The sequence below is a fragment of the Marmota flaviventris genome, chromosome 16 (assembly GCF_047511675.1).
Source record: "Marmota flaviventris isolate mMarFla1 chromosome 16, mMarFla1.hap1, whole genome shotgun sequence".
In the NCBI taxonomy this organism is placed as follows: domain Eukaryota; kingdom Metazoa; phylum Chordata; class Mammalia; order Rodentia; family Sciuridae; genus Marmota; species Marmota flaviventris.
In genome coordinates, this window is record NC_092513.1 from 71,210,093 (window position 1) to 71,237,770 (window position 27,678).

The window sequence follows — 27,678 nt, forward strand, 5'->3', positions numbered from 1 at the left end:
AGATAAGCTGGTCATCGCGTCACTAATTACATTCTCTTTAAGTTACTGACCTTCAGGGTACACTGAAGCATTCCAGTGGTAGAATTTAGAATCTGTCACCTGGTCCCTGTGTGGATGACGGCGAGGAGCAGACTCTTCCTCTGCTGGATAGCATTCACCGATTTTCGGTAGAAGCTCCAGATGCTGTGGGTCTGTCTGTTCGTGTTAGCTTGCCGTCGCTGTGACCGGAGCTGACAAGCTTGGCCCAGGTTCCAGAGTTCCAGTCCGTGGTTGCTTGGCCTGGTTCAGCCCATCCCTCTGGTCTCTGGTGAAACAGAACATCATGGTAGAAACAGAGGGCCAGGGGACAGAGACAGGAAGGGCCAGGATCCCAGGGTCCCCTCCCACCGGGCCCCACCCCTTGGGTCCCACCCCCTCCCAGCAGCACCACAGGTGGGTTTCCGAGCCTGTGCGGGTCATTTGAGATCTGGACCATCACAGTTCCCGTTTCCTTGGGTTGTGTTCTTGGAGGGACCACTTTCTGTAGAGGCCCTTCATGATGCAGTGTCCCCACTGCCCGCGTTGGTCAGCCCCAGGTCTTCCACCAGAAATGGCTTTTCCAGCAGGAGGCCAGAGCAGCTTCTCTCCTGGAGACCTCTGGACACGTCCAGGGGGTGCCGTGCAGGCCCCGAGCTGGCCAGATGCCTTTTCGCCTGCTTTCGTGGTCCTTTTTGTCCTGAGCATGTAAATAAAACTTGGAACAAGGATGCCATGGGGCTGGGAGACAGGCAGCTGCCGGGTCAGGTGACCAGAGACCTCCTCCGCCGACCCCCGATCTGCCTGGCTCCGGAGGCCGCTGGGGTATCGGGGCAGTGGGTCGGCTTGGCCTCAGTGAAGCCCTCGACCCTCTGGTCCTTGCTCATCGTGTGGCCTTGTAGATTCCAGCCAGATACTGTTCTCGAAGCAGCCCAAGCCCAGCCATGGGCCGCTAGTTTACCTCGCTCTGGGTGCCCTGAGAGGTAGGAAGCCTGGGACAAGACCTCGTGTGTGTGTGTGTGTGTGTGTGTGTGTGTGTGTGTAACTCTGTGGTCTGTGAAGGAAGCCCCTGGAGGAGGCTCGGCCAGGGCCAGACAGCTGGGAGCCGGCCCGGGCCCTAGGCGGAGCTGGCCTCGCTCCGTGGCGAGGACCCTCACACCAGCCAGCCCCTGAGTGGCCGTGGCGCTGATGGGGAATGTCTTCCAGGAGGGCAGGACTTGACTCTTTCGTTTGACTCCTTCCCGGTGTGCAGAACGCCCACCCAGTTGTTCCTGCCTTCTCCTTTTTAAAAGGTGTCCATTCACCCAAAGCCTCTACACTGTTTTAATCTGAAACCTTGAAGGAGATACCGTTTCAAAACCTGAAGTCTGTCATGCACATGTGGCCCAAAGGAACCAGAGCTCTTGCGGAAACCCCAGTGCATTCTGGGGCAAGCTGCAGGAACACCGGGCATCGGGGGCTCTGGAGAGTCCCTCCAGGTCCAGGGCACGTTCTTCTTCCTGGAGGGTTAGACTTATGAATTGAGGCCAAGTCAGATTTGGAGGAGATTTACTGTAGTTTCTTTTAACAAAAGACAGAAACGTAGAGCGTGTTAACAAAGCAGTTCCTAAACGCAGGTTTTGTGCAGCACCAGTAGCGATGCTCGGGTAACCATACTTGGTTGTTTACAAAATTCCCACACATCTGGAGTCAGAATTTCTCAATGTAAGTTGTGTGGTTCTTAACTGTGTCCAGTCAGTGCCCATGTTGAAGGGACTTTGTTTTTTTTTTTTTTAATATTTCTTTTTTAGTTGTAGTTGGACACAATACCTTTGTTTTATTTATTTTTATGTGGTGCTGAGGATGGAACCCAGGGCCTTGCATGTGCTAGGGGAGCACTCTACCACTGAGCCCCAACCCCAGCCCCTGAAGGGACTTTCTTTATCAAGTTCTATTCGTGGAATAGATATTTTCCTTATTTATCAAAGTAATATTTGTGAACAAATAAAACAAACAGTAGGCAGAAATTAAAACCTTGACCTCAGCCAAGTACACTTAAACCACTCCTACTGATTGCTGTTGGTCACGTCAGACCTCACATCTTCACCACACTCAGAGGTTCAAAGACTGAGACTCCTGAGACTGTGGCGCGCACAGGACTCACCAAGCAGGAGCCGGAGCAGTGCCACTTTTGTCCAGTTCTGCAGCCCAGGGACAGGGACACACTGCAGGGATGGCTCTTCCCAGCCACAGTGGCACCTTAGCTCCCAGGGCACACTCGGGAGGTGCGCTGTCCCTTGGACACCAGCCAGGGGACCCCGGGGACGCTGTGCATGTGAGATGCTGGCGTGTGTTTCAGATGGTGAAGGCCGACGAGGACGAGGCCCACGTGTTCCGGAAAGCCGCCAATGACATCACGTCCCAGCTGGAGATCAACTTTGGGAACCTGCCTCGTCCTGGGCGCGGAGCCAGAGGTAGCACCCGGGGAGGCCGGGGAAGGATCAGAAGGGTGGAGAACTATGGACCCAGAGCAGAGATGGTGGTGAGTGTCTGGCTGTGTTGCAGCCCTGGGTGGCCTTCTGAGGGAGGCGAGGGGACCGGGACGCGCTGAGCCCGCAGTGGTGACTTTGGAGGGTGTCAGTTCTGCAGCTGCCTCTCCTCTAGGCAGCATGGCTGGCGTGAGGGCGTCTGGGAGGGTGATGGAGCCTTCCAGAGGTCAGTCAGGAGCAGAGCCTCTGTAGCCCTGGCCCTGGCTACTGCAGGGAACTCCAGTGTCCTCTGTGACCCGTAGGAACCTTCCCTCCAGCGAGTGTAGGCCGAGATCTCCGGGCCTGACTCCAGACCACTGGACAGTGCTGTCCGGCCGGGCAGAAGCCCCCGGAAGCTCCAGGGCCCTCTGGGGGGGGGGGGCTCTGTCCCCACTTCCTCCCCGCTTGCTCGGAGAGCCTCCCTCTGCATGTCCTCACCGGGCCTGAGCGTGCTGATCCGCCTGCTGACCTCAGGGAGGTCCAGCCTCCCTTCCCCCAGTTTACGCCACATCTCCTCTTGGACCAGCCAGGGCCTGGGACCAAGGAGCTTCTTCCTTTGGGCGTTTTGTCCATTTGCAGTTGTGGCTCACTGGTGGCCACGGATCGGCATCGCCGATGGACAGAAACCACATCTGCTCATGATGGTTCCCCAGCACCACGCACACGCTCAGCATGTCCTAAATGTATTCTGAACACACACGGACACTCAGGGTTGGGGCTTGTGGCCGTCCTGGGCCATCCTGGGCCCCGCTGGTCTGGAGCGGTCCTTGGGCCCCCTGAATACCCTGCGGCTGCCAGGGGATCCGCCCTACAGAAGTGCCTGTGGTTTTGTTTTTTTCCTCTAAATGCAAAAACATGCCTTTTGTTTTGGGTGCACTTGAGGCCAGGTGCACCTTAAGGTCCATTCTTCGTTCCTGTCCAGTGGCAGAGTCTAGCCTCCACCCTGAGGCTTACCACAGGGAAACTTGCCCCACTGCTTTGTACTGGAGGTCCCTGATGGGGACATCTGACTGAAGGTCTCAGCCTTCTCAGTGTCTGTCCCTAAGGCTATGAGCTCCTGGGAACAGACGCTGCCCTCGCCCATCCTGTGTGGGCCAGCGGGTAGCAAATGTTTATTGGATGAAGTTCATACCAGATCCTCACTTGGCAGGAAATGGGAGGCACCCCCCACCCTGTGCAGGGGTGTCCAAGGGGAGCTCCTGTCACATGGGGCTCCTGGTGACAGCCACAGGGGATGGTAGGAGGGCACGCAGCCTGACCTTTCTTTTCTGCTCTAGACCCGAGATGTTGCCCCCAACCCCGACGACCCTGAAGACTTCCCTGCTCTGGCTTGAAGGAGCCGTCCCCTGGCAACCTGGGGCAGCACTGGAGGACCTATGAAGAGACTTTTGCTGTGGGAAGAGTCAGACTCTAAGAACAATAGATGTTGCTTTCCCGTGTCGTGTGACTGGCACTTTTCTGGTCTGGGGTGCGGGCCGAGGAGTCTCCCCGCACTTGAGCGCAAGTCCCCGCTCGAGTTGGGTTAGGCAGGCACTTTCCCAAGGTGAAGAAGGCTTTTTTTTATTTAAGGACTCCAAGTGAATTCGGGAATAATGTGTAAACCGTGTACATACTGTGTCCAGCTCCCCAGGGGTGCAGGGAGCAGACATGCTATAAACACCACCTGTCGCGTTCCTTAATGACCCCCGAGTCCCAGGGACACCCAGAACTTGAGCTACGGAAGAGTCCCAGCCTCCGCGTGGACTGTCCACTTGTAAATGTTCTACTCTCCTCAAACTCCTGAGTTCTGGTTTTCATTTGACCAGTGACTTAAACAGCTATTATGCAGCCAGTGGTCACCATCTGTGACAAATAGCGGTATTGGTTTTTTAATGGTCATTTAACTACCTCGTGGTTTCCGTGTGTCGCACACACAGTTAGTGTACCGGTACGTGGACCTTTAGCGTCTGGGCGGTTTTCAGGATGAACGTTGAGTATGCCACTTAAGTCCCGTTATTTAACCCACCAACGAAGTGACTTCCTGGCAAGAGAAGAGCGCAGCCTCCCCTCATAACCAGTGTCAGAAGCCCACAGCTGTGCGCCCAGCGCCCCCGGGCAGCCCTGAAACACTCCTGACCCCGTGCTGGCCTGTCACTCGGGTGAAGTTCGGAGCCTCTCAGAGGTTCGGCACTCGCTGGAGTCCCACCTGAATGTGGCCGAGACCCAAGGCCCGCCAGGCACCAGCGGGGCAGTGGTGACAGTGGCTGGAGTGGGGCGAGCCACTCCACAGAGGGGACGGCGTCCAGCCTTCTGTGCTTGGGATGAACTGGAGCGCTGGCCCCGGGTCTGGTGGCTCTGAACTGGACCAGGTGTGAATAAAGGTTGGTGTTGCCTCTGAAGCGTGTGCAGAAACAGTCCTTTGGTCGTTCCTGAGCCACAGAGGGGTCGTCCGCCCTGGGCACCGCCTGCTGTCTCTTACTGAGGTATCTTTTGACTGATCTTTCTCTGGGGAAGACGCTGCAGGCCTGACCTACATTAGGTCTGAGTGGACGTCAGGCCAGAATCCCCAGCTGGCGCCATGCGAGGGCGGTGTCATTACTCAGCAGGTCTGAGGTGGTCACGTTGTCACTTTAAAGATCCCTTCTGAGAAAATTCCCTTTGGTGCAGTGAATGACCTTGACAGGCCACAGCACTGGAGCTGACATTGGCGGCTGCATCCTCAAACCCTGGAGATTCCTATGCCTCAGTGCTGCCCTGTGGTCAGGGCCAGTGGACGCCTGGCCACTTCTGCACCTGTAATGGGCTTCTGCTTGCTCCCCAGGGCTGCCTTGCTGACCGGGTGGGACACAGGGACATGGCTTTGTGTGTGGCCTTTCTAGCTTGTGCTGGGTGTCCAGAGGACAGAAGCCAAGGGCAGAAGAGGTCACTGGCTGACAGTCCAGTGTGGACCCTGTGGCTGGAAGTCCCCAGCCAGGCTCCTTAGAGAGGCAGGTGTAGGGGTGTTGGCATGAGGCAGGGCACCCGGAGCAGTTTTCTAGCTGGTGACTTAAGCCTAGCGGGTCGACCCCACCGAGGAAAACCAGTCTGCCAGGCCCAAGGCGCTCTGGGAAAGTGGGTGTCGGGCAACTCTGAATTCTGTCCAGCCCCTGGACAATCTGATCCCTCTGAAGCCCCAGCCGCAGCAGGTGTGGGAGGGGAGTAGGGTGAGGTCCCAGGGCTGCCCCTAGTGACTGAGCTGGGGCCAGGCCCTGAGACACTCCTAACAGGAGTGTCTGGTCCCCCCACCCCCAGGAGGGTGTTCCACTAGACTGGCTGTGACTCTGACCCATTGGCTGGGAAGAGGTGGCCTTCACCTGGAGGCTGCTGCTGGCCAGGAGTGCCTCCAGGGAGATGCACACCCACCCCAGCTGCTCTGTCACCTTGGTGTCCCCCCTGCACCCAAGCCAGGCCCTCAGGCACTCTGGGCCCCTCCAGCATGGGTCTTCCACAGACCTGGGCATCTTTCCTGGAATCCATCCCTGTGGCACCGGCAAGGCCCGCTGAGGAGCTGGCCGTGGCTCAGACAGGGAAAGAACAGAGGTGTCCTCCGAGAGGAGCAGCCCACCCCACAGTGCTTCCCGTGCTCACCGCCTCTGCAGGGGCCCATCTGCCCTATTCCTCACCCACTGCGGAGTCCCCTGGGTCTTCTGCAAGGACCACACCTTCCAGGGCCTGCTCTGTCCCAAGTCCTCCCCAGCATGGCTGGAAGTGACCCGCTAGTGCTGTGGCTCGGGGACAGGGGTTGGTGTGGAAGAGGGAGTGGGAGAGAACCAGGACTGGGATTTTGGGGTTTGGGGGTTTTGTACCAGGGATTGAACCCGGGGTGCTTGGCCCGAGCCCCATGCCCGTCGGCCCCTCTTCTCAACACTATTTGGAGACGGGGTCTCACTGAGTGGCTTAGGGCCTTGCTAAGTTTCTGAGGCTGGACTTGAACCTGTGATCCTCCAAGCAGGAGTATTTGAATAATAAAATTAAATAAAACCCTGGTGAAAGTGGGGAGCTTCCTGGTGACCTCAACTTCATTCAGACACTTCCTTGGCGCCTGACCCCTAGGCTCCCACAGACCCTCTGTCCTGACCCAGCCGTGGTGGGGGCGCCCCCGGCACATAGCTGCGCCTGGAGCTCACGCCAGGTCTCAGGGCCACCGCCACCCGCCTGCTGCCCTGCATCCGTGGCAGTGGGACCGCTGGGGGACAAGCCTGTTAGGTAGCCAGGGAGGACACCATCTCCCCCACCCCTGCTGGGACCCGGGCTGGGGGGGGGGGCTGGAAAGGAGGCTGCCCCCGCCCAGTGACACACAGCAGGCACCAGGTGCAGCAGGGGCATTTGGCAGGCCCACCCTTGGGTTCTCCCTGCAGCCAGGGTGGCACCAGGCATGACCAGGAGTGGCACAGGACACTCCCTGGACTCCTGCACAGGTGACATGCGAGGCACCTGGGAGTCGGCTCAGACGCTCTGCCCTTCCAGGGCTTCAGGGAGGTGACTGCCTGTGCCATAGGCTCCCCGTGACTCTAGGTGTCAGGCACGTCCCTGATGAACACGAGTCCTGTGGGCACAGCAGGCCCCTGCGGGATGAGCGGGTCCAGTCAGTGAAGCAGATGGCAGCCTCCTCAGTATCGTTTCTTTGCAAACATGTCCCCAGTTCAGAAGGATGACTCCAGAGTTGTGACACACAAAGCCATTTGAGAATTGGGGGACGTCTGTCATGTGACAATGTGGTGACATCAACTTTACATAACCCCACCGAGTGCTCACATCCTGAGGCAGGGACAAATCTTTCCTCAAGAGCAGTCACCCTGCACACTGTCATGTCACGTCAACCTTGGTGTGCATGACACTCCCTGGACTTGTGTGATGAATAACCTATGCAACTGTGCTGGGCCCTCTCGGACACTGGCTGATGCCTGTGCAGCAGAGCACCAGGGAGGAGGTTGTGGAAGGCTCTGTGGTGAGGCCGGAACCCTCAGGATGCAAACTGGGCAGAACCTGTCGTCCTGGTGGTTCTGGGGAGTGGAAGTGAATGGGACACCAGAGAACCCGCCAGTAAGAGGGAAAGGTGGACAGAAGGCCTCAGAGGGGGAACACCCTGTGGTAAGGGGAAGGGGACTCTGTGACCGTTAGGACACACCCAGCTCTGAGTTGACAGAGGTTCCCCGGGAGGCACAGGCACCTCATGAACAGTGTCCCCAGGGCCGGCAGTGCCCAGCCAGGGACGCCACAGTGGGCCTGTGGAATGCGTCCTTCAGAGACTGGCACAGTGCTAAGGAGGCAGAGGGGCACCTCAAGTCAGCAGGTTCGAGAAGCGCAGCCGCTGGACAGGGGCCTCCCCACCCAGTCGTGCCACAGGCTACCTCCAGCAGGCGGGGCTGCGGTCCGACCCAGAGAAGGAGGAGGCAGAGACGTGGTGGAGGCTGAGGCTCAGGCCTGGGGCCCAGGCTTCAATTGCAGTGGGAACCGCAGCACGGGGTCCGGGAGACGGTCTCTAGAGGTCTAGTCCCTGCGGATACCCAGACACATTAAAAGCCGGTCCAGGAAGGTGATAGCCCGAGACAGCCAACTGTTGCTGGGAGGAGAGGGAGGGGACAATTAGAGCTGAAGGTCCATCGGAGCCCCGTCTCAGGGAGCGGCAGGTGGGGACGGGTCTAAGGCTGGCCACACTCCTGGCCACAGCAGAAGGCTCCAAGGGAAAGAGGGCCCGGGCGGCCACCAGTCAGCTCCCCTCCTGTCCTGCCCCACAATGCCAGGGGACACCGAATGGCTCCTGAGGACACGCAGCCACCCAGCCAGCACAGGGGTCCCGTGTGGGCTCCAGCTGGGTGACAGCAGACACCTCCCTCCGGGGATGAGACACACATGGGCTGCCCCACCCCGGGTGCAGGCTGTGGCAGGACAGGAAGGCAGGTGTCCCAGGGGCCCGGGGACCCTCAGTCTCCTCTGCCCTTCCTCTGCCCACCGGGCTTGGGCTGGACCAGAACGGGGCAGGAAAGTCCCTCCGGCAGGGCCCGAGCACGTCTGCTGTGGCCATCACGGCCTTGCACCGTGAATTCTCCACTTGAAGCCAACTGGCAGGTCCCAGGTGGGGACAGCGCAGCCCGTGAAGTTGGCTGGGAAGGGGTGGGGGTGTCACTCTCCACTGGCTGGGGATGTGCGGCGCCAGGTAGGCAGGGGTCCACGACTGCCACATTTTCCAGAGTCCCACGCAGGGAACCGTCCTGCGTGGGAAGTGGCCTGTTTCAGAGCCACTCGCCCAGGGTGGGACGGTGTTTTCAACACCATGCCACCTCCCTCTTTCCCACCCCAAACCTCTATTTTAAAAGATGGCATGTGGCCATTCTGAGACTCCGAGGGCCACAGCCAGCACCTTGGTGGCAGGCAGCCTGTCCCTACGGGGCCTCCTCACCTGGGGTTTCCACCGTGGTCAGAGCACTCGTCACCCAGGAACTCGTCACAGTCATGCAGACTTGCTGGCAAAGAGATGAGGCACAGTTACAGGGGTGGGGGCGAGGTGGCCGGTGAGCCGCAGGGTAGACCTCCTCCATGTCCACCCGGGCCAGTGTCCCCAGGGAGGGCGCTGGGGGAGGAGCTGGGAAGGGTTCACCCGTGAGGATCCACTTCCTCTAATAAGCTGGTGGAGATACCGAGAGGACGCCAGGGCCCTACCATGCCCGCCTCTTAGGTCACAAAGTGTCCCAAACCAGATCATGAAACAGCTGAGGGTCAGGACAGCGGCCCACCACCCTTCGGCTCTGGGGCCCATGTCCTGCTCTCTCCACATACAGCCTGGCAGAGTGACAATGTCACCCCACTTCAGACAAGAGGAAGCAAGGTCAGGGAGGGGAGTGACAGGGCCCAGCCACAAGGCTACCAAGTGGGCGGAGTGGGGCTTGGCCACGCCCCATGTTGACCACTGTGTCAAACTGCGCTCTGATGCCCGGCCTGTGACCCAGAAACCTCTCCTGTCACAATTCACCCCAGGAAAGAACCAGCCTGGCCCAGGAAACACGGACACAGGACAGATCCACACAGGGCTATCCCCAGGAAGGCGGGCAGCCACCACATGGCCAAAAGGCAGACAATGCTGTCGTAGGACACTATGGAAAAGGGTGAGAACTCCTTCCCATGACCCGCGAGTGCCCACAGGCGCCTGGGGAGGGGAAGACAGAGCCGAGGCCAGTCGCCCTGGGCAGGCCCTTCCTGTAATCCAAACCGGACACTCACTGGCCAGTTCCACAGGTGAGCAAGGTGAGGCTCAGAGGCAGACTACAGGTCCCCAAGGTGGCAGAATAGGTGGCACACCCAGGACTTGCCATCTCAATAACAGAGCCTCACCAAGGGGCGCGTCCACCTGCTGACAACCCCCGGCCTGGTCTGTGCACAAACCACTCACAAGAGACTTACCTCTGCTGAATGGACGTCCCCCTTCCAGTCAAAATATTTTGTTTCTTTTAAAATAACAGCATTATGGACACACAAGGGAAAAACAGATCCGGAGCCGCCACACCTGCTACAAAATCCATCTTTACCTGACGTCTAGAGACAATTCCCTAAAATTCACGGCAAATTTATTTGAAGCTATGTGCCACACAGTCAGTAGGACAGCCTGTCACCCGACACGCCCCAGGGGACACTGTAGGGGGACAAGCAGATGAGGAGCTCTGCACAGAGGACAGAGCCACTTGCTGCCCCACCCTGGAGAGCAAAGTGCGGGAGTCTGGGGGGGCAGGGAGACAGGTTTGCGTGATTTTCACTTTGAAAATCTGTGTCCCAGTGTGAAGCAAAGCCCAGGTCCTTGGGGAGCAGAACAGGACTCAGGAGTGTCCCACGTTCTGGACACAACCTCTATGAGGTGGGGGCTTTGGGTCTTAGGATCCTGCCCAGCGAGGGACCATGAGGAGGGAAGTGGGGAAATGGCATGGAGGCTGGCATCTCGGGTGACAGGTCAGGCGTAGGGGGCTCGGGACCACTCCTGCCCAGCCCTAGAAGCTCCTATGAGGGGGGCCTCCGCCTGTGACCCACACCCCTAATGTCCTGGTCTCCTGGAAGGGGAGGGTGTGTGCAGTGACTCTGTACGGGAGTCCCCACTTGTCTTACTCCCGTGTCCCCGGAAGTCTAAGTCCCCTCAAGCCCACCCCTCGGCACCTTAAGGTCTGATTGTGTCTGGGGCTAAGGAAACGGAGGCCACTGGGTAGGACCGAGTCCAGCCTGGCGAGGGCTTTTACAGATGAGGACAGAGAGGCACCAGGGACAGGGAGGCAGAGGAGGGCCGTGGGAGGGCCCAGCTAGGTGGTGGCCTCGGGACAGACCCAGCCTTACCACACCCTGATCTTGGGAGAGAGGACATTCTGGACTCCATCTCGGCTGTGGAGCTGTTTTGGTGGCCCTGACAAACCAACAAAGAAGGGTACACATGCATGCTTTATATTCCAACACCGGCTACCCTGACAGAATGCTCAGTAAGTGAAGAAACCGGAAGCCTCTTTGGTTAATACTTTTAATTACACGATTGTAATTGTACAATTTCCACTATTCAGTGTTTCGTATAAAACCATTTCCAATACACAAGATTTTCAAATGCAACAGTATGTATCAAACCACATATATATGCAAAGTCTGCAGGCCATTATGAAGCTGTATCTTAAAAATACCGTCAGGAAAATAAACATTCAACCAGTTCTCTCAGCTTTAAAAAATATGATTAGAAATATACATTTTAATAAAAAAATCAAAACAATGATTGCTCAAATACTGATTAATCAGTTATATTTTAAAACTTTTAATAATCTGTACATGAGTGCACATTAGGTAAAAGTCTGCAAATAATTAATATAAAACTGCAGTACTCTCTACGGGTGATAAGGAGGTAATGTCCTACACAGTATGGGCGAACTGTCCAGTCTTTTAGACACGTCCCTAGTATTTCCACTTAGAGGCGGGGGAAATGGAGGAGCAGCAGGGGCCTCACCAGGACATCTCAGTTGCTAAGAACTATTTGGAAAATTCCATGTTTTTAAGGTGGAAGTTTGATGAGCATTGCTTTTTAAATGCACTAAGGGAAGATAACAGGGAGAGAGAGCAGCAGCTGGGTCCTTCTAGAACATCAGGTAAGCACACTGCTCACCTGTCACAGACGGCCACTCTACAGAGGGGAGAAGGCTCCAGAACTCCTGGCACAGGGCACCCGCAGCCCCCGTGGCCTGCAGGCCCACACTGTGCCCCGCAGGCCCACACTGTGCCCCAGAGCAGGCACGAGGGCCTCAGGGGGACACTGGGAAGACCTCGGAGACAAGTCTGGGCCTGAACCAAGAGGTAGAAAACACCCCGGGACAGGGGCAGCGGGTGGGTGGGGCAGATGGGGGGAGGTGAAAGGCTCAAGCTCGTAACCAGAAAAGTCTAGAGACAAGTAAAGCTGCCACGCTGGGCAAGTAAGGCCACCTTTGAATGAGGCATGGCTCACCGTGACTCTGTCCCCTGTAGGGAGCAGGGTTCGAGTCTGTCTTGGTATTCCATGGGTCTGTCCACACTTCCAGGAGCCCAGTTTTGTAGACACTCCACCCCGGGTCTCTCCCTGACTCTTGATGATCTGAGTCAAGGGCACCTATCAATACTTGTTTCTGATTTCACTTTCCCTGGAAGCGGGATTGGTGTGCTCTCAAAGCTATCTAAGGCTCGCTCGTTGCTCAGCCTGATGAGCACTGCCTCATCTTCCACAGCAACAGGGTCTTCAGCAGGACCCCCAAGTTGGAGGCCCAGAAGATGTGGGTGTTTTGTGGTTTCAGGTGGGACGGGGTTTGCTCTTATTCACAGCAGGTCAGACCCAGAGCCTTCTGGATCCTACACATGTCCCCATAAGCTTAGTAATGTTGCTATGAGCTCCTTCTTGGGCCCTGGCCCTGCTTACCTGGCACCCCAAGGAATGTGTCTTCCAAAGCAGCCTCAGACTCATTTCAGTGAGCTAGTGACACAGGGATGTTTGGCAAGAGCCACAGTGATAGCGATTTTAGCTGGAGAGCTGAGAGGCCGACACAAAAAGGCGACTTAGAGGAAAGCGCTGTGGTCACCAAAGGCTTTGGCCCAAACCCAGCTGGCTTGCCCACACGAGGGGCCAGCTTGGTAGGAGCATGTGGGTAGATGCATGCTCATTCTGCTGCAGGAGAGAGCCTGATTCAGATGGGCATGTGGCTAGTTGGGGAGGAGGTGGCCCTGGCAAGGTGTCCCTGAGACACTGCAGCCCACTCCTGGCGTGCTCAGCCTGGCCTCAGCCCACGAGTGCTCCTCCTCCCAGCCAGCTCCTGGGCCTGTCTGCCTCCAGGCACAGAAAACCACTGCTTTCCTGTGACCTAGTCCCTAAGGTTTAGAAGCTGGCCTGACAGGACTGGGTGTGGAAATACTGGCACCCTACCTTTGCCCTCAGTGCCTGTACATGCCACGCTTCTCTCCAAGGCAGAAACCCTGCAACAGGCGCAGCCACCTCTCGATGACTTCATCCTGTCCCACGTCCCACTCATGGGCAAGGCTGCTCTGTGCGTGGGATCCCGCCTCCATACATTCATCTGGTCTTTGGAGGAAGATGGTGCTCGGAGCCGCCTTCCGATAGCGCCCTTTCTAGACTAGCCAGGAAAGTGTGGTCACCACAGAGGAAAAGCGCTCGCTCCTCAGGGAAGGTGCTTGCAAAATGTTCTTCATGGGCCCCGTTTTTTTAAGCAGCAGATAAACTGTGTGACTGCTGCGGTCACAGCCCCCGTGGTGGTGCTCCAGGAGGTGAGGGGACAAGGCACAGTTACTGTTGGACTCCCTGACCAAAGGCAGCGGTAGGGGCTCACTGCCAACTACTGAAGCCCCAAACAACATCGGCCTCGGCCCGATGGCTCAGGAGGAAAACCCACGGCGGTTCAGAAAGACTCTGAAAACCTGTTGATAGTTTTCTTTTTAAAGCCACCACGATGTGAGATGGCGGTTTCCTGGGGCAAAGCCCCACTATGTGTGTGTGCATGTGTGTGTGTGTGCGTGTGCATGCGTGCGTGTGTGTGCAAGTGTGCGTGTGCGTGCGTGTGTGCATGCGGGCTTGTTTCTTCATGTCTAGAGGAAAACACTACTTTACTCTGCCTGGCTGGGCCACGCAGGAGCGCAGAGCCTTCCACTTCTTCAGTCCCTAAATGACATCGGAAAGGAAGGACCCGCCATCGCCTTCCAACTCGGACACCAGCTTCTCCTCCTGAGTCGTCTAAAGCTTCCATTCAAATTCTCTGGCAAGTCTGAGGTGGCCCAAGTACCTCGGGGTGGGACAGCGTGCGACAGTGTGCAGGTGTGGCTTTCACAGGTTCTGGTAATAAAGCACTCTTTGGTGGAAGACAAGCAGCTTGGGTACTTCACAGAGGGAATGTCACAACAGTATGTCAAAAAGAAAAGGGAGGACGGGGAACTGAACAGTATCCCGTGTGGAAAGGACCACGAAGGCGTCTGCGGGGCCGCGGGGCAGGAGAAGACCAAGGCATCAAGGTGCACCCTCAGATGCTCCGCTCTCCTGAAGGCCAGCAGCCAAGGGGACTGCGGTCATGGGGACACAGGCCACACACACCGGGCAGCTCTCTGGACGGCAGAGGCGGCGACTGACACCTGAGCTGGGGTTACAAGAGTGTTCTGTGGTTTAACTCGAGACAATGCTAGAGAAAGGAGAGCCAAGCCGTTCGCGCCACCGCCGCACCCCGGGCTCAGTGGCACCAGACGCCGGTGGGTCTTTCCTTCTCCGAATGAGCTTCTTAGGTGGAAAGCGGCTAAGGCGTCTGCAGTTTGTTTTGTTCTCAAAGAAATTGTGCTACATCTTGTCGGAGTTTTGTGTTCCCAGAGTCTCCGGCACTTCTGGTCACAGGTTTTTAACTTAACGCAAGACTGTTTTAGTCCTTGACAGAGAGGGACTGGGGAGAAAGAAGAAAAAGAAGAAGAAAAGGGTTTTACCGTGAGGTTTTAAGTGTCCCAGAGGCAGTTACCAAGGATGAGGGAGGCAACGCGATGAAAGGATCGACATGCGGAGGAGAGCAGGCTTCAGGTGCATTTGAATGACAGATGCTTTGGAAGAGACAGCACCCCACAATGACAAAGTACAGACAGAGAGGAGGAGGGACGAGCAGAAAAGGGCTCAATTCTGGAAAAAAAAAATTTAGAAATAAAAACAATAAATAAAAATGAACGGAGATGGGAGGGCAGGGGTGGCAGAGCGAGGTGAGTACCATACTGCCACCAAGGGCACTGGCTGCAGAGCTCTCCTTGTCCTTCCTTCCCTCTGGGGAACCCGGCTGCGAGGAAGGCGGAAAGAAGGAAAGACGAGGAGGTTACTGCAGAGGCTCCGCAGGGCCCATTGGGCACATCTGTGATGGGACGGCCCAGCAGGGCAGTGGACACACCCAAGGACCCTGTCCTGCTTGATGATGACCTGGATCCTCACCCCCCTCTCTCCCAGCCCCACCCATGTGCGCTCGTCACTCTTCCAACTCGGTCACAACTTGCAGAGAAAAGCAAAAGCGAGAGTCACAAGAAGGCTCCCTGTCTGGAGGAGGCCTCACTCGGATGCCCCTGCTGTGTCCCCTTCCGACAGCCCAGAGTAAAAAGGTCCTGGTCACCTGGTGGAGGCAAGTGGGAAAGAGCTGGAATTTTAAAGGGTCGTGAATTGACGTTTGGAAAGATCGGAAGAAAACCAGCATTTAAAACATGCAAAGAGAGAACTTCCTGGGACCCTGCAGGGATGGGTCAACCCCAGTGGCCACAGGCAATCAGACAGGCACCCCCATCGGCGACTTCTGAATCCAGATCAGCCACAGGCAGGACAGAGGGGACTTTGCAAAAGGACTCAGGAAGTCGAAGAAGCCAAGGTCACAGCCTCCAGCCGTGGGCTGGGGGCTAGAGAAGGATCCCCAGCATCCCTCCCCCCACCATGGGAACCACAGGGGAACAAAGCAGCCCAAGGCCACGGGCAGCAAAAAGGGGGTTCCCAAAGACGCCACTCGCAATGAGAGTCACTTGTACAAGAGATTCCTTAGAACATGGGATGGAGAGTTAAGAAATAAGACTGCCCAAAAGAACCGGCAGGGGCTTCCAGAAACGGGCGCTCAGTGGGAGAGCTGGGTGAAGACAGGACCGGAGCACAGGCCAGCAGGCCCCAGAGGGACACGGTACACGACAGGTCTCCAGACAGCGCGTGGGGGACCCAAGAACGGGAGGAGCAGGCCGATTTTCCACTGCACTTTCTAGTTCTTAAGAGAGAAGTGTCAGATGGTCCCCTGGCTCAGCCGGAAGTGGGAGGAGAGCCCACGGATTCGGCTTTTGAACTTGAGAAAGGGAATGAGGCGTCACAGAGTCTCACTGGCACTGAGGGCCGCTGCTCTCAGTCACCAGGCCACACGCCCTCTGTGTCTGCTGTGCCTGGGCCACTGCACTGCACGTGGCTCAGGTTTAGCATGGTGTGTCCAAAGGGACACGTGACAGAATGATCATCTGCCAGGACAAACATGGTGGCATCTCTTTCCCAATAACACTTAGCACAACATTCCCGTCCCCACCCGCTACCCAGTAAGCTCGCTGAACAGGTTTGGAAAAAAGTTCTCCAAGGCTGAAGACCCCCTCAGCCAACCGCCCAAATGAGGAGAGCCAATTCAGCGAGAAATGACATCTGACAGGCCCCCCCCCGTCCTGAAGCCTGGAGGAACAGATGTGTAAAGGATCCCCGGAGCTCCTGCGCCCCAAGATAGGGCAGAGGGAGGAGGCAGGACCTGCAAGACAGAGGACCTGCACACAGGAGGGATAGCACGGCAGCCTGCCTGTGCCCGGAGGGGACAAGGGACGCATGTGGAAAGGGTCCTGATTTTAAGCTACTCTGCTGAAAGAAAAGACTTCAGCCCCATCCCAGGACGACTTGCCAGTCTCGCCCACACTTCTCCTCCCCGAGTCAGGCCACACAGCAGGGCCATCGTTCCCGCTCTGTCCCTGTGCCACCCTCTAACCAAAAACAAGGATGACCCTGGCCGGCAGCCCTGGATCCCAGTGCCCCCAGAAGCAGTGTGGACTCTGCACATGGTCTCTTTGTCTTTCTTCTGAAAACAGGTGAGGTGAACAGAGGTGAAACCGCCCCCCCCCCCCCAGAGGAGGTGGCTGAACAGAACCTGAAAACCCAACTCACTCGCTGTCTTACTCCTTTGCTTCTCTAAACCGCCCCCTCTGAAAGTGCATCTCAAAATTTAAAAGAAGTCTTTCTTGGTTTTTGGCACTGCCCCAAATTCCCGGAGCCTGCTCTGGGCCAGTTCACCGCTGAGCCTGGATTACTGGGTCTGAACTCGCCACGAGGACCCCCAAGCACCCTCTGCGGAGGCTCCCTGCATCAGAAGCCCTCCCTCCTGAGCAACATGAGCACAGGCCACCCAAGTGACATCAAAAAATCTTGACACTGGTGCACGGCCCACCCTCCTTAAAGGAACACGGCAGCGCTTGGGCACGTGCAGCTCTGTGACTGGACTCTGTTCCTCCACAACCTAAAAAGGCACAACCCAGAAAAAGCAGAATTAAGTACCCAAGAAACGCAACACAGTGATGGAAGCCCGGTGCTTACACCTAAGGAGGATGGTGTCCATTCAGAGCATGTTGAGATTTACCATTTTAACTTCTGACGGTTTGCCTCACCTAAAAAGTGTCAGAATCAAAATACTCCCATTTCCCACCATTTAGCATAGAAAAGTTGGAAAATAAGAAAATGAGCCGGCCTGGTGGCACACGTCCGTGATCCTGGTGGCTCTGGAGGCTGAGGCAGGAGGATCATGAGTTCAAAGCCAGCCTCAGCAGGCCCCTGATTCTAAACAAGATATTAAGAAGGGCTGGAGATGTGGTTCAGTGGCTGAGTGCACCTGGTTCAATCTCTGGTACCAAAAAAAAGATAAAGAAGAAAAACACAGTCCCCAGCTGTTGTGTCAATCATACGTAAGAACGTTAGTGTCATGACAGATCTTTCCTCTGGTCTTATTTCTCTAGACACAGAAATCGTTACATCTGCCAGTGTGGCTGTAGCTGTGCACCTCTCTTCCTACAGTATAACGTGCATACACAAAATCAGGGCAATATCTCAGGTTTTTTGTGTGTGGCCCTTTTCTTTTGCTTCTGGATCATTTACTCAGGTCACTGGATTTTCTTCAAAAACATGTCCGAAGCTTTGCCCAGCATGGATCAGGCCCTAGGTTGATCCCCAGCATCACCAAAACCAAAAATAAGTAAAAACACTACTCTCAACTCCTTTGACCTGATGGGACAGCTTGGGTCATCTCCTCTTCCCTGCTGTTATAAATGACACTCTGACATCATGCTAAGGATGGAGTACCCAAATATGACCTTCTGTCAGCAATTCTCTAAGCCTCCTGTCAAGTGGAATTGGTCAGTGAAAACAGTGTGAATATTTGATACATTTCTCATGAAAAATTAAAAGCCCCAAAAATCATGAGTCAGTGCCTGACAATTCTCAAACACTCAAGCAGGGGCACTGTCACCTTCCCGTGTACATCGAGTAAGGAGTGGACATTTATAAAGGAGTCGGCTATGAGGAAAGGCGTCAGAACTGAGCCACTTCTTAGGTCACTAGCGCACACAAGTCCCAGACCAGGTCTGCTGCTCCTGGCACACACCAGGGACCGACCAGCGCCACCAGGGAGCAGCGAAGAGATGCAGGGAGACCGTGCGGACGCGTGACCTGGACACGTGAGTGCCTGGTTCTGCTTCTCCACAGGCCACCAATGGTTTCCGGTAAGAGACCTGTGTGACCACAGCACAAAACCAGAGCCGCGCAAGCTGCAGCTCCGGACAGTGGCAAAGGGGCCCCACCTCGCATGCCCGAGACAGCTGTGACCACATTACTGACGCGTCCCTCAAAGAGAAGGTGTTTTCAGAATCCTTTCAGAATTCAACGTCCGCCTTTGGTCCATGATAAGTAAACAGGGACAGTGGCAAGTGGCTGGTGTGGTCCTAGGACAGGTCCATGTCCCAGTCAGGGCCTATATTTAAAGGAAGAGGTGATGAAAACTGGATCACAAATGGAGGACGCAGGAGCAGCACTGGATGTGGACCGTGGCCACGAGGACCCGCGGGCCTCGGGTCAGGAAGGGCCTCTGCACGGGCAGACACTGGCCACCAGCTGAACTGCAGCCAGTGCTCCAACAGACATGCTAGCAGACAGAAAGATGGTCAGTGTTCTGGCAGACGGACAGCAAGACGCCTCGGAGCTGTGACAGCACTTTGGAAACTCCATTTAAAAACTCTTCAGAACAACCACATTCTCAACTCTCCGCAGCCCACATTCCAGGGGTAAGAATTTCCTGAGCCACAAAAGGAAACAAAAGCCTGCATTCAACCGCCCAGAATCTCACACGCCCCCGGGTGAGTCCTCTCCCACTGCAGGGACCCTGCCCTCTGTGGTCTTCTGCCCAACGAGAGCTAGGGCCTAAAAGAGCAATCTGGAAAACCTTGCTGGAGCTGTTCCCAAGAACAAGATTCTTTTCTCACCTTTTAAAACTGCCTTTCCTCGCAGCAGATCGGGTGGTTCTTTTAGTAATGCCTGCACTGCCAGAAATGTCAGGTTCAGGTGTTCTACAGCTCTGAACACTGGACTGGAGAATTACTCTGAAAACAGTTGGAAAAAAATGAGATTATATTCACCGCAACAACTTTCAGACACTTTGACAGAGGAAGGCATTCGCGCCTTTAATGCAAATTATTTTCTAGAGAATGATGAGATTGTCTATCAATATGCTTGCCAAAAAATACCCCAAAACACATTTTAACACCAAGCCTTTTTGAGAAGAAGCACCTCATTTCCCTTTGAAGGTTAAACAAAGATAACCAGAGTGCTCTGCTTTTGGAGAACAAATGCCGGGCATGATAACCGATTCCCACACCAAAGAACCCATCAAACGAATCTGTGAAGACAGACTCAGATTTCTAGTCATGGAAACAAGTCATAAACCCCAAATTCTGAAATATTTGAATATGAATTTAGGAATAGCTACACAATACTCACTGATAACAGCTCAAAGTATATGTGATGAACACAAATCAATAATTTCCTGTAACATTTCAAAGTTTTAAGACACTTTCAAGAAAAATTTGAGTTTTGTCTGGATTGCAACTGCTTACTAAATTTTTAAGTACCATAAAATGAGAGTGAAATCATTTAAATGTCGTGAAACTTGCCTTAACTCTAAAAGACAAAACCTTCCCGCCATAGCAGACTGCCCAGGAGGCAAAGGCAAGAATCGGAAAGAAGAGCCGAGGTGACAGCCACCCAGAGCCCTGCTCACAGGGTGTTTTCATCTCCCTGAACTGTCACTGTGAAGATGCCCAAGACTGCATAGGCACGTCCTCACTTCTGAGTTAACCACTGGAAAACTAAACAGCACACACGCACTGATGCGTATCAACGTTTACTCCTCTGAAAGAGAAAACACTGACTTGGAAAAGCTTTCTCCTCTCACGTTTGAGCCTCAGGGTGAGAACTGGTCAGGACCCAGCTTGCAAAGCGAAACAGCCACTAGGACCCACCGGAGCCTCCTGGGCCTCTGCCACCACCTCAGTAGCTAACACCCAAAGCCAGGGCCTGACTGTGGCAGGATCAGCCAAACCAAAGCACAAGCGACGTTCAGTAAGATGGGAACACCTCGTCGCTCAAAACAGCAGGTCTTCCTGAACACGGGCACAGTCTGGGACTGGTCTCTGCCAGTGGCCCCAAGCCCCCAGGGAAGAGGAGGTGGTCCTCCTGTGGCGGCTGCTGCCCTCGTCCACGCAAGATGTCTCAGTCCCCTGAAGCAAGCCCTCCACCTCACAGAGAAATCAAACCCTGGATAAATCAGCCAACGCTTGGTCCAGCTTCTCCTAAGGTCTCGTCACTGGGAATACAGAATGATCTGACAAGACAGAAATGCCGCATGCAGGATCACATGTGGTCAAGTTCATGATGCACGGACTGCCTGGATTCTGAGCTCCGCTCCCGAGGACAGGGACAAGCTCATGACATTTATGGGGTACACCGTGACACTTTGACACACGTTTGTGACACGTTGCAATCGGGTCAGGGCCGTGGCCTCACCCTTGCCTCGCACACATGTCAAAACCCTTGCTCCAAGCTATTCTGAAACAATTACCAACCACTGTTACCACACACTGGGCTACGAACGCTACTCCTCCTGGCCAACTGCTAAAACTTCTCTCTGGTGATATAAAGTGAGGAAGAGACTCTTACTCGTCTCTGTGAAGGATCTGACTCGGGATTCTGCATAAGGAAAAACAGCACAAGCCAGATGCAGTTCTGCACACCTGCGATCCCAGCTATTTGGGCAGCTGAGGCAGGAGGATTGCAAGTTTGAGGCCAAAACTGAAAAAGAAAAAACGAAATTCAACTGCCACCTCCTAACTCCTTCTGAGGTCCAGGCCCAGCGGGGTGGCCGCTCACCAGTCCCCCAAGCCACTTGTTAGGTGAAGAAAATGGGGGTCCTGCTGGCTTCTCTGAAATACCACACCTCATTGTTCCCAAATCTCAGGGATACTGATAATCAAAGGCCTAGACAATTTCCATACTGCATACTGTACATTGCCTGCTGAGGAAACCTGAGCTGACTCCTTCATCTTCACTGAAATGTTAAAATACTACTGAAAACAAAGCTCGGGCTTCGCTGGGAATATTTCTTAGGATTAGAAAATGCCTTTAAAAAGTACTTATTTCCCTGTAAAATGTGCATAAATTGATGTGAAATACTAGTAGATAATGATTTCTGTGGAATTCTGAAACTAAGAAGAGCAGGGCAGACACTCAGGGTGCAGTCGCTGCACCGGGGAGACCCACCATCTGTGCTCGTACCGCGTGCTCAGCGCACCTGCAGGCAGGCACCAAAGAGGGAAAGCCCCCACCGCGCGCTGAAGTCTTCCAGAGGTGGCCCAGAGGTGACACCCAGGCCAGCCGAAGGCTTTGGAGCAACATTCAGCACAGATCTTCCACCTTCCCATCCTCCCTGAGGAGTTCCTCAGCCTCACTCCCCTCTGCCTCAGGCCACGTCCACTCTTCACTTGGCAGCATTTCTGGGCCCGCAGGACCCTCAGATGTGGACACAGGGACACCCGCACCACAAGGCACAGAGCAAAGCAAAATGCCGAAAAGCTGCGCGTCTTGCCTGTCAGGCCAGCGAGGGCCTGGACCTCCACGGCCAGGGAAGGCCATTGAGGGCGCCACGCACCTGTCCCTGGGCAGCCCTGAGGTGGGGGTCTGGAACGAGGACACCTTTCCCAGGACCCGAGGCTGCCACAGGAACGGGACATGCTGCTCCGGACAGTGCTTCTCAGCTTGGCCAACCCCAGGCCAGGCTCCTTCACCTGCCCACAGATGATGACCATAATGGGCCTGGAGTGGTCGCCTTCCAGAGCAAAGACCCTCTGAAACAAGCAAGGGGGAGGCAGTGACCACGTGGGTAAGACCTGCTCAGTCCACTGGCACTATGGACAGCTCCTGGCTTCTGTGCACTCCCAGTTAAAAGGCCAACCTGGACACTGAGCTTGGGTGTGGGGCGCAATGGGCAGACGTCAACGACGACCACGGGGTCAGGTGTCTCAGAGCCAGCTGGGAAAAGCCAACAGCAATGGACCCTGGGAGTGAAGTGCCCAAGCACCAACTCCCCCATTGGAACACCGTGGCCACCTGGACAGTCTGAAGTCAGTAAGTCAAGGAAGCACCCAGGCTCCTGAATACGTGGAACTGAGAGCTCACTGAAAGAAGGTGAAGAGAAGCACCTAAAAGACCAGGGATGTCAGAAACCGCCAGGGAGAAGAGACGCCAGGAGCTAAGGACACTCAAGAAAGTGCCTAAGAAAGGACACGCAGAGGGGTTTCCTTCTCATGATGCAAAGAGCATAATCTGCTTCATTTTTAAATCTTTCTGTCCATGTGAAAACACTCACTGAAACCACAAAGCACCCGAGTTGGCGGCCATGGAATTTGACTTTGGAAGAGATCCTAGAAGGAACTCTTTGTAATTTCCAACTCCAAGTTGGGACCAGAAAGACATTTCTGAAAGATGAGGGAACAAAAAAATTTTAGAAAATAAAGAATGTAGGGTGACCAGCCTCAGAGTCACAGGACTTGATTCAGTGGGGGGGTCTTCACTGTGGCGTCCCACCGACACACTCCTGCAGAGAGCAAGTGTCTCCACTCATTTCAAGGATGAAAGGTCTCAGGAGAATGAAGACATTCTGGTTATTTTTGAGAAAGGAGAAGAACGGAGCCCAGAGACGGGAGGGGATGCAGACACAAGCACCCAGCCCCTTGCCTTCTATGTCCTTTAAGTCAAGGTCAACAGCTCTGCCCACTGCGCTCCCTACAGACGAGAAGGAAGGAGATGGAAGACTCTGGAGAGCCACTGTGTGATGGCAGGGGCCAGGTCACAGGCTCCACAAGCCCACAAAACCACTCTGCTGCTGGAAGCAGACCAGAGGGAGAGAATTCTTTTTTGCCACGTCAGTGAGGACATGCTCTAGGTACAGAGAACGAGAGGGGGGCAGCAGAGGCGACCGACTGGAACCCCCGTTATGCTCAGCGAGACGCTCCTGACAGGAAGCAGGAACAGGTGAAAATGCCTGCGTTAACAAGTGGCCATTCAGAATATCAGGTGAGAGTTAAGTGCGACTTAGAAACAGGGCGTGTTATTTTTCAGATCCTGCGTGAAAGGAGCAGCGAAGCCCTCCCTCCTTGCCAGCAGCCCCGGCACTGGGAAGAACCTGTGAATGGGGCAGCCCCGCCAAGCAGCAGAGCCGGCATGGAGGACAGCATGCATGGCAGAACCACGCCGCAGGCCAGCAGAGAGCCAGAGAAGGGGCGGGACTTACAGCAGCCACCTGTCAAAGGGTCCCGCTGGCTACTGGGCTCTGAGACCCTCGAGACAGAAGAGGAGGACGGGAAGAATGTAGTCACACACAATCCACCAGACGGCCACACCACACAGTGCCGAGGTCAGCACAGCTAGGGGGCATCTGGAAAGGGGCGAAGGGAAAGACAGGTGTTCACTTGGGGATGCCACAGTCGTCACGTAGTAAATAAACAAATTAATCCATCGAGCCTCGTGGGAACCGCAGACACCCTGACCGGGCAGGAGCAGCAAATGGGATGAAAAGGGCCAAACGGATTTTAACCTTCTGCATGGAGGAAGACACACCATCTTCAGCAAAACAGGTTCGACACCTGGAAACTGTTGGAGAAAACGAGGGGCTGCGGGGAACCCGGCTCTGCGGGCAGGGCATGCTCCCCAACCGGCTGGTGAGCTCAGGGCGGGCGCCCTGCCCGCTGTCCACCTGATGCAGAGCTGCCCTCGGCCCTGACCGGAGGACTCGGGCAAATCTACGCTCATTTTAGAATCAGGGTGGGTAAAAGGGACTGGCTACTGCAACTGGATCCAGTGAAGGCTGAATACTGCGTTTTGAAAATGGATCACCAGACTTTCTACCTCTCACAGAACGAAAGGTCAAACTCAGTCTCTAGTTAAGTAACTGCCCACACTGACGTAACTTCATGATCCTAGACCGCTCACAGTTAAAGGCACAATAAAGCGGACCACAGCGGTGGAGCTGGGCCTAGACTACCTGACCAGCTCACAGGAGACACAGCTGCCGATGGACACAGCTCTGACACCCACTCAGGAGTTCAGGCAAACTGCACAGGGGCGGCTGGGCTCTGAGCCACACCCCACCCCACCCAGGGCAGCAGACAGCACACTGTATGCTCTGGCTGTCTCCCCATGCAGGCCAGGCTGGCTTGCACTGGCTGCTTCCTCGTCCACAGGTCCTGGGAACCTCCTCACACCTAGAAGGGCAGTAGCTCCCTCCAATACAGCACTTGCAAAGGGTCCCCTGGACACACATGTGACCAGACACAAAGGGTTCTATGGAGTATGTGCTGTGTGCAGAGAACTGGGCTGAGCGAGTCAGAAGTGCCTGGCTGGCCTCACTGGCCACCTCTTCTCTTGACCTTGTCATCGTGGTCATTAAAAGCTCTGTGCCAAGGAAGGGGACCATAGTAAATGGAGAACCTAAAATAAAACCTAACTTGTCCCAAGTCATACTTACGTCATCTTGTTGGCGCTTCCTGCAAAACAGTGAATCTAATAATCAAGGGTTAAGATGACATAAGACCACATTAGCATACAGACAGAACACCTGGGAACACTGGAGACCCCACCCATCCCCACCTGCACCTGCAGCTGTTACCCTGAAACCCTGGCAAACCCCGCGGCACACGGAAAGCCAAGCAGCCTGGCTGAGTTTTAAAAGCCAACCCCCTCAATCACCACAGAGAACCTACTGGCCAGCAGATCAATGTCCTGCTGCGTGATTTCTATCTCCAAAGAAGTCATGTCTGAGACAGGCTCTGAGGCAGGGGCCCGTTTACCATTTCTAGTAACCTCGCTGCTCCCCAGATATGGACCACTCTTAAGGAAACATCAGAGGAATAGTATTTGACATGCTTTCTCCTAGAGTCCCTAGGACTCGTCTATTTCTCACCAAGCATTCCTTCCTGCAGGTATTTCCACATGACTAAGGACCAGTACCCAGGCAAAGGGACTCATTGGCAGGAATAGTTGAGTCAAGCCCAAACCGGTGGACAGAGTTTGAATTTAGATTTTTCTACCCAGGCTTCAACTCAACACTGGGGTGGGGTGGGGCATTTCTAAAATACCAACAAAGACCCGGCAGGGAAAAAAGGTAAGAAAGGTAACCTCTCCCAGGGCCGGAAGGGTCACAAACATAGCAAAAGATGTTGACGAGAAATGCAAAAGGGTCTGAGAAGTGGAGGAGGGCAAACCAAAAGGCAGTAAAGGGCCAGGAAGGTGATTCGCTGTGTCATTTAAAAGCCCCCAGGGACTTTAGACTTTAGACTAATTAAGAGATTAAAAGGAAAAAGCAAAATGCTTGTGGACTACAAATTTGTGAACTCCTAAGCTGGGAGGGGAGGAGTGAGTCTGGTCTGGTCTGCAGGTCCCAGTTACAAGGCAGACCCCCAGCAGCACCAGCTCTGCTCGGGTTGGTTTGCTCTTACCATTGCACCAGTGAAGGCCGGCCGAGCCACACATCCTGAGGGTGCGGAGCAGGGGAGAAGGCGGACCGCCATCCAGGCCTGCTCTCAGTGGCTAACGTGGCTCTGCTGCCCTGGCCCGACCCTGCAGCCTCTCCTGTGAGAGCTTCCCTGGCTCTCAGAGCCTCCAGAGATGCAGGAAGTTTCTTCCTTCAAGTGGGCTTTGAATAGAACCTATTTTCCTACCACCTTCACTCTGGATATCCGCAGCCAGCAAGTGGGGAGTCCAGGTAACATACGATCATTCGCCAAAACATTCCAGCTGACTTTCCATCCCGTTCCTCGAAGGTCGGGTGAAAAGAATGACATCCAGGGTCACCTGCAGGTTCCCCGGGTAGTTAAAATTTGAACACCAGTTACAGCTGGGCACAGTGGTCCACGCCTGCAATCCCAGCAGCTCGGGAAGCTGAGGCAGGAGGACCTCAAGTCCACAACCAGCCTCTGCAACTTAGCGGGCCCTGTCTCAAAATTAAAGAATAAAAAGGGCTGGGGACGTGGCTCAGTGGTAACGCACCCTGGGTTCCATCTCCAGTACTGAAGGGGGAAAAAAAAAAAAACTACCATTTACAAATTTTACAATCTCAACTTTCCTAGAACTGAGCACCAAGTGATTGGAACTCTAGAAAACATACCCTGAAGGTCGTGGAGAGGGCGACCAAAGGACATCTCCTACAGGGCCCTACTTAATGGAAACTTTACCAAGAATCTAAGCCGGGTGCAGTGGTGTATACTTGTAATCCCAGCGGCTCGGGAGGTCGAGACAGGAGGATCATGAGTTCAAAGCCAGTCTCAGCAAAAACTAGGCCCTAAGCAACTCAGGGAGACCCTAACTTTAAATAAAATACAAAATAGGATGTGGCTCAGTGGTCCACTGCCCCTGAGTTCAATCCCTGGTATCCAATCAAACTAATCAATAAAAATTAAACCATGTTAAAAAAGAAAAAGAAGAATCTAAATTCCAATCCTAACCCTGAATAGAGGACAGTGACCTATTAAGAAATAAAGGGCTAGTGCAAATTCTTTGTTTTGTTTTGTTACCAAGGATTAAACCCAGGGGTGCTTAACCACTGAGCCACAAGTTGCTTAGGGCCTCACTATGTTGCTGAGCCTGTGATCCTATTGCCTCAGCCTCCAGAGTCAAGGCTCGCCACTGAGATTACAGGCATGTGCCACCACACCTGGCATGATGCAGATTCTCAAAGAACAAAACAGAAACTTTGGACACAGCCAAAAGCATCAGTTTTCTAGAGCCTGCAATTCACAGGACAGTCAGCAGCCGAAGCAGCATCTGCCACAGGGGAGCCTGCTGGGTGGGCAGATTCTCTAAAGCTACATACAGCCCGCCGCTCCCCCTTAAATACAGTCGCATTATGAGGAGCTCCCCAGGAACTCAAGGGCACTGAAGAGTCTCAGAGGCTGCTCGGGCCTCCTCCCTACCCTCCCCCATCACGTCTAGTTCCAGGACGATGATTTTCTAAATAAAAACAAGTACTAAGGCCTCAGATAAAAAAAGTTTATGAATCCCAGCAGCTTGGGAGGTTGAGGTAGGAGGATCATGAGTCAAAGCCAGTCTCAGCAATGGCAAGGCGCTAAGCAACTCAGTAAGACCCTGTCTCTAAATAAAATAGAAAAAAGGCTGGGGACGTGGCTCAGTGGTCGAGTGCCCCTGAGTTCAATCCCCGGTACCCCTCCCCCCCCAAAAAAAAGTTTAATGAGTTGGGCATGTGGAGGCATGTAGGAGGACGGCTTGAGACCAGGAGTTCAAGGCCCACCTCACCACACAGCAAAACCCCGTTCCAAAAAAATAAAGAAAATAAAATTAATAAAATCAAAACAAAGGCCTTGACTCTGAAGTGTATCACACAGTGCACTCCACGTATCTACTCACACGACACGCACCCCATGAAAGGCACGGCTGTGCAGGGGCCTACCTGACCGAAGAGACCACTCTGCGGGGAGGGTCGTTAATCAACGCCTGACGTCAGCACCACTCATAAGGCACTTTGGATGG

General features: G+C 54.6%; 2 protein-coding genes across 11 annotated transcripts in view; one reads left to right on the forward strand and one right to left on the reverse strand.

Moving 5' to 3' along the window:
* Habp4 (hyaluronan binding protein 4) overlaps nt 1-4,900 on the forward strand; it is a 29,472-nt gene extending 24,572 nt beyond the window's left edge. The window contains exons 7-8 of the mRNA XM_027955839.2: nt 2,354-2,536; nt 3,800-4,900. Of these exons, the coding sequence (XP_027811640.2) occupies nt 2,354-2,536; nt 3,800-3,856 (240 nt within the window). The 3' untranslated portion in view covers nt 3,857-4,900. The remainder of the gene's footprint in view (nt 1-2,353; nt 2,537-3,799) is intronic.
* Nucleotides 4,901-7,481: 2,581 nt separating this feature from the next.
* Cdc14b (cell division cycle 14B) overlaps nt 7,482-27,678 on the reverse strand; it is a 102,080-nt gene continuing 81,883 nt past the window's right edge. For 4 of the 10 annotated variants that reach the window (XM_071602526.1, XM_071602528.1, XM_071602527.1 and 1 more), the window contains exons 13-15: nt 19,068-19,184; nt 8,941-9,000; nt 7,482-8,103 (exon numbers count right to left, since the gene is read on the reverse strand). In XM_071602526.1, the coding sequence (XP_071458627.1) occupies nt 8,031-8,103; nt 8,941-9,000; nt 19,068-19,184 (250 nt within the window). In that variant the 3' untranslated portion in view covers nt 7,482-8,030. Of the gene's footprint in view, nt 8,104-8,940; nt 9,001-11,015; nt 14,453-19,067; nt 19,185-23,428; nt 23,573-27,678 lie in introns of those variants that run through there. The other 6 variants (XM_027955822.2, XM_027955825.2, XM_071602529.1 and 3 more) reach the window with 4 other exon arrangements.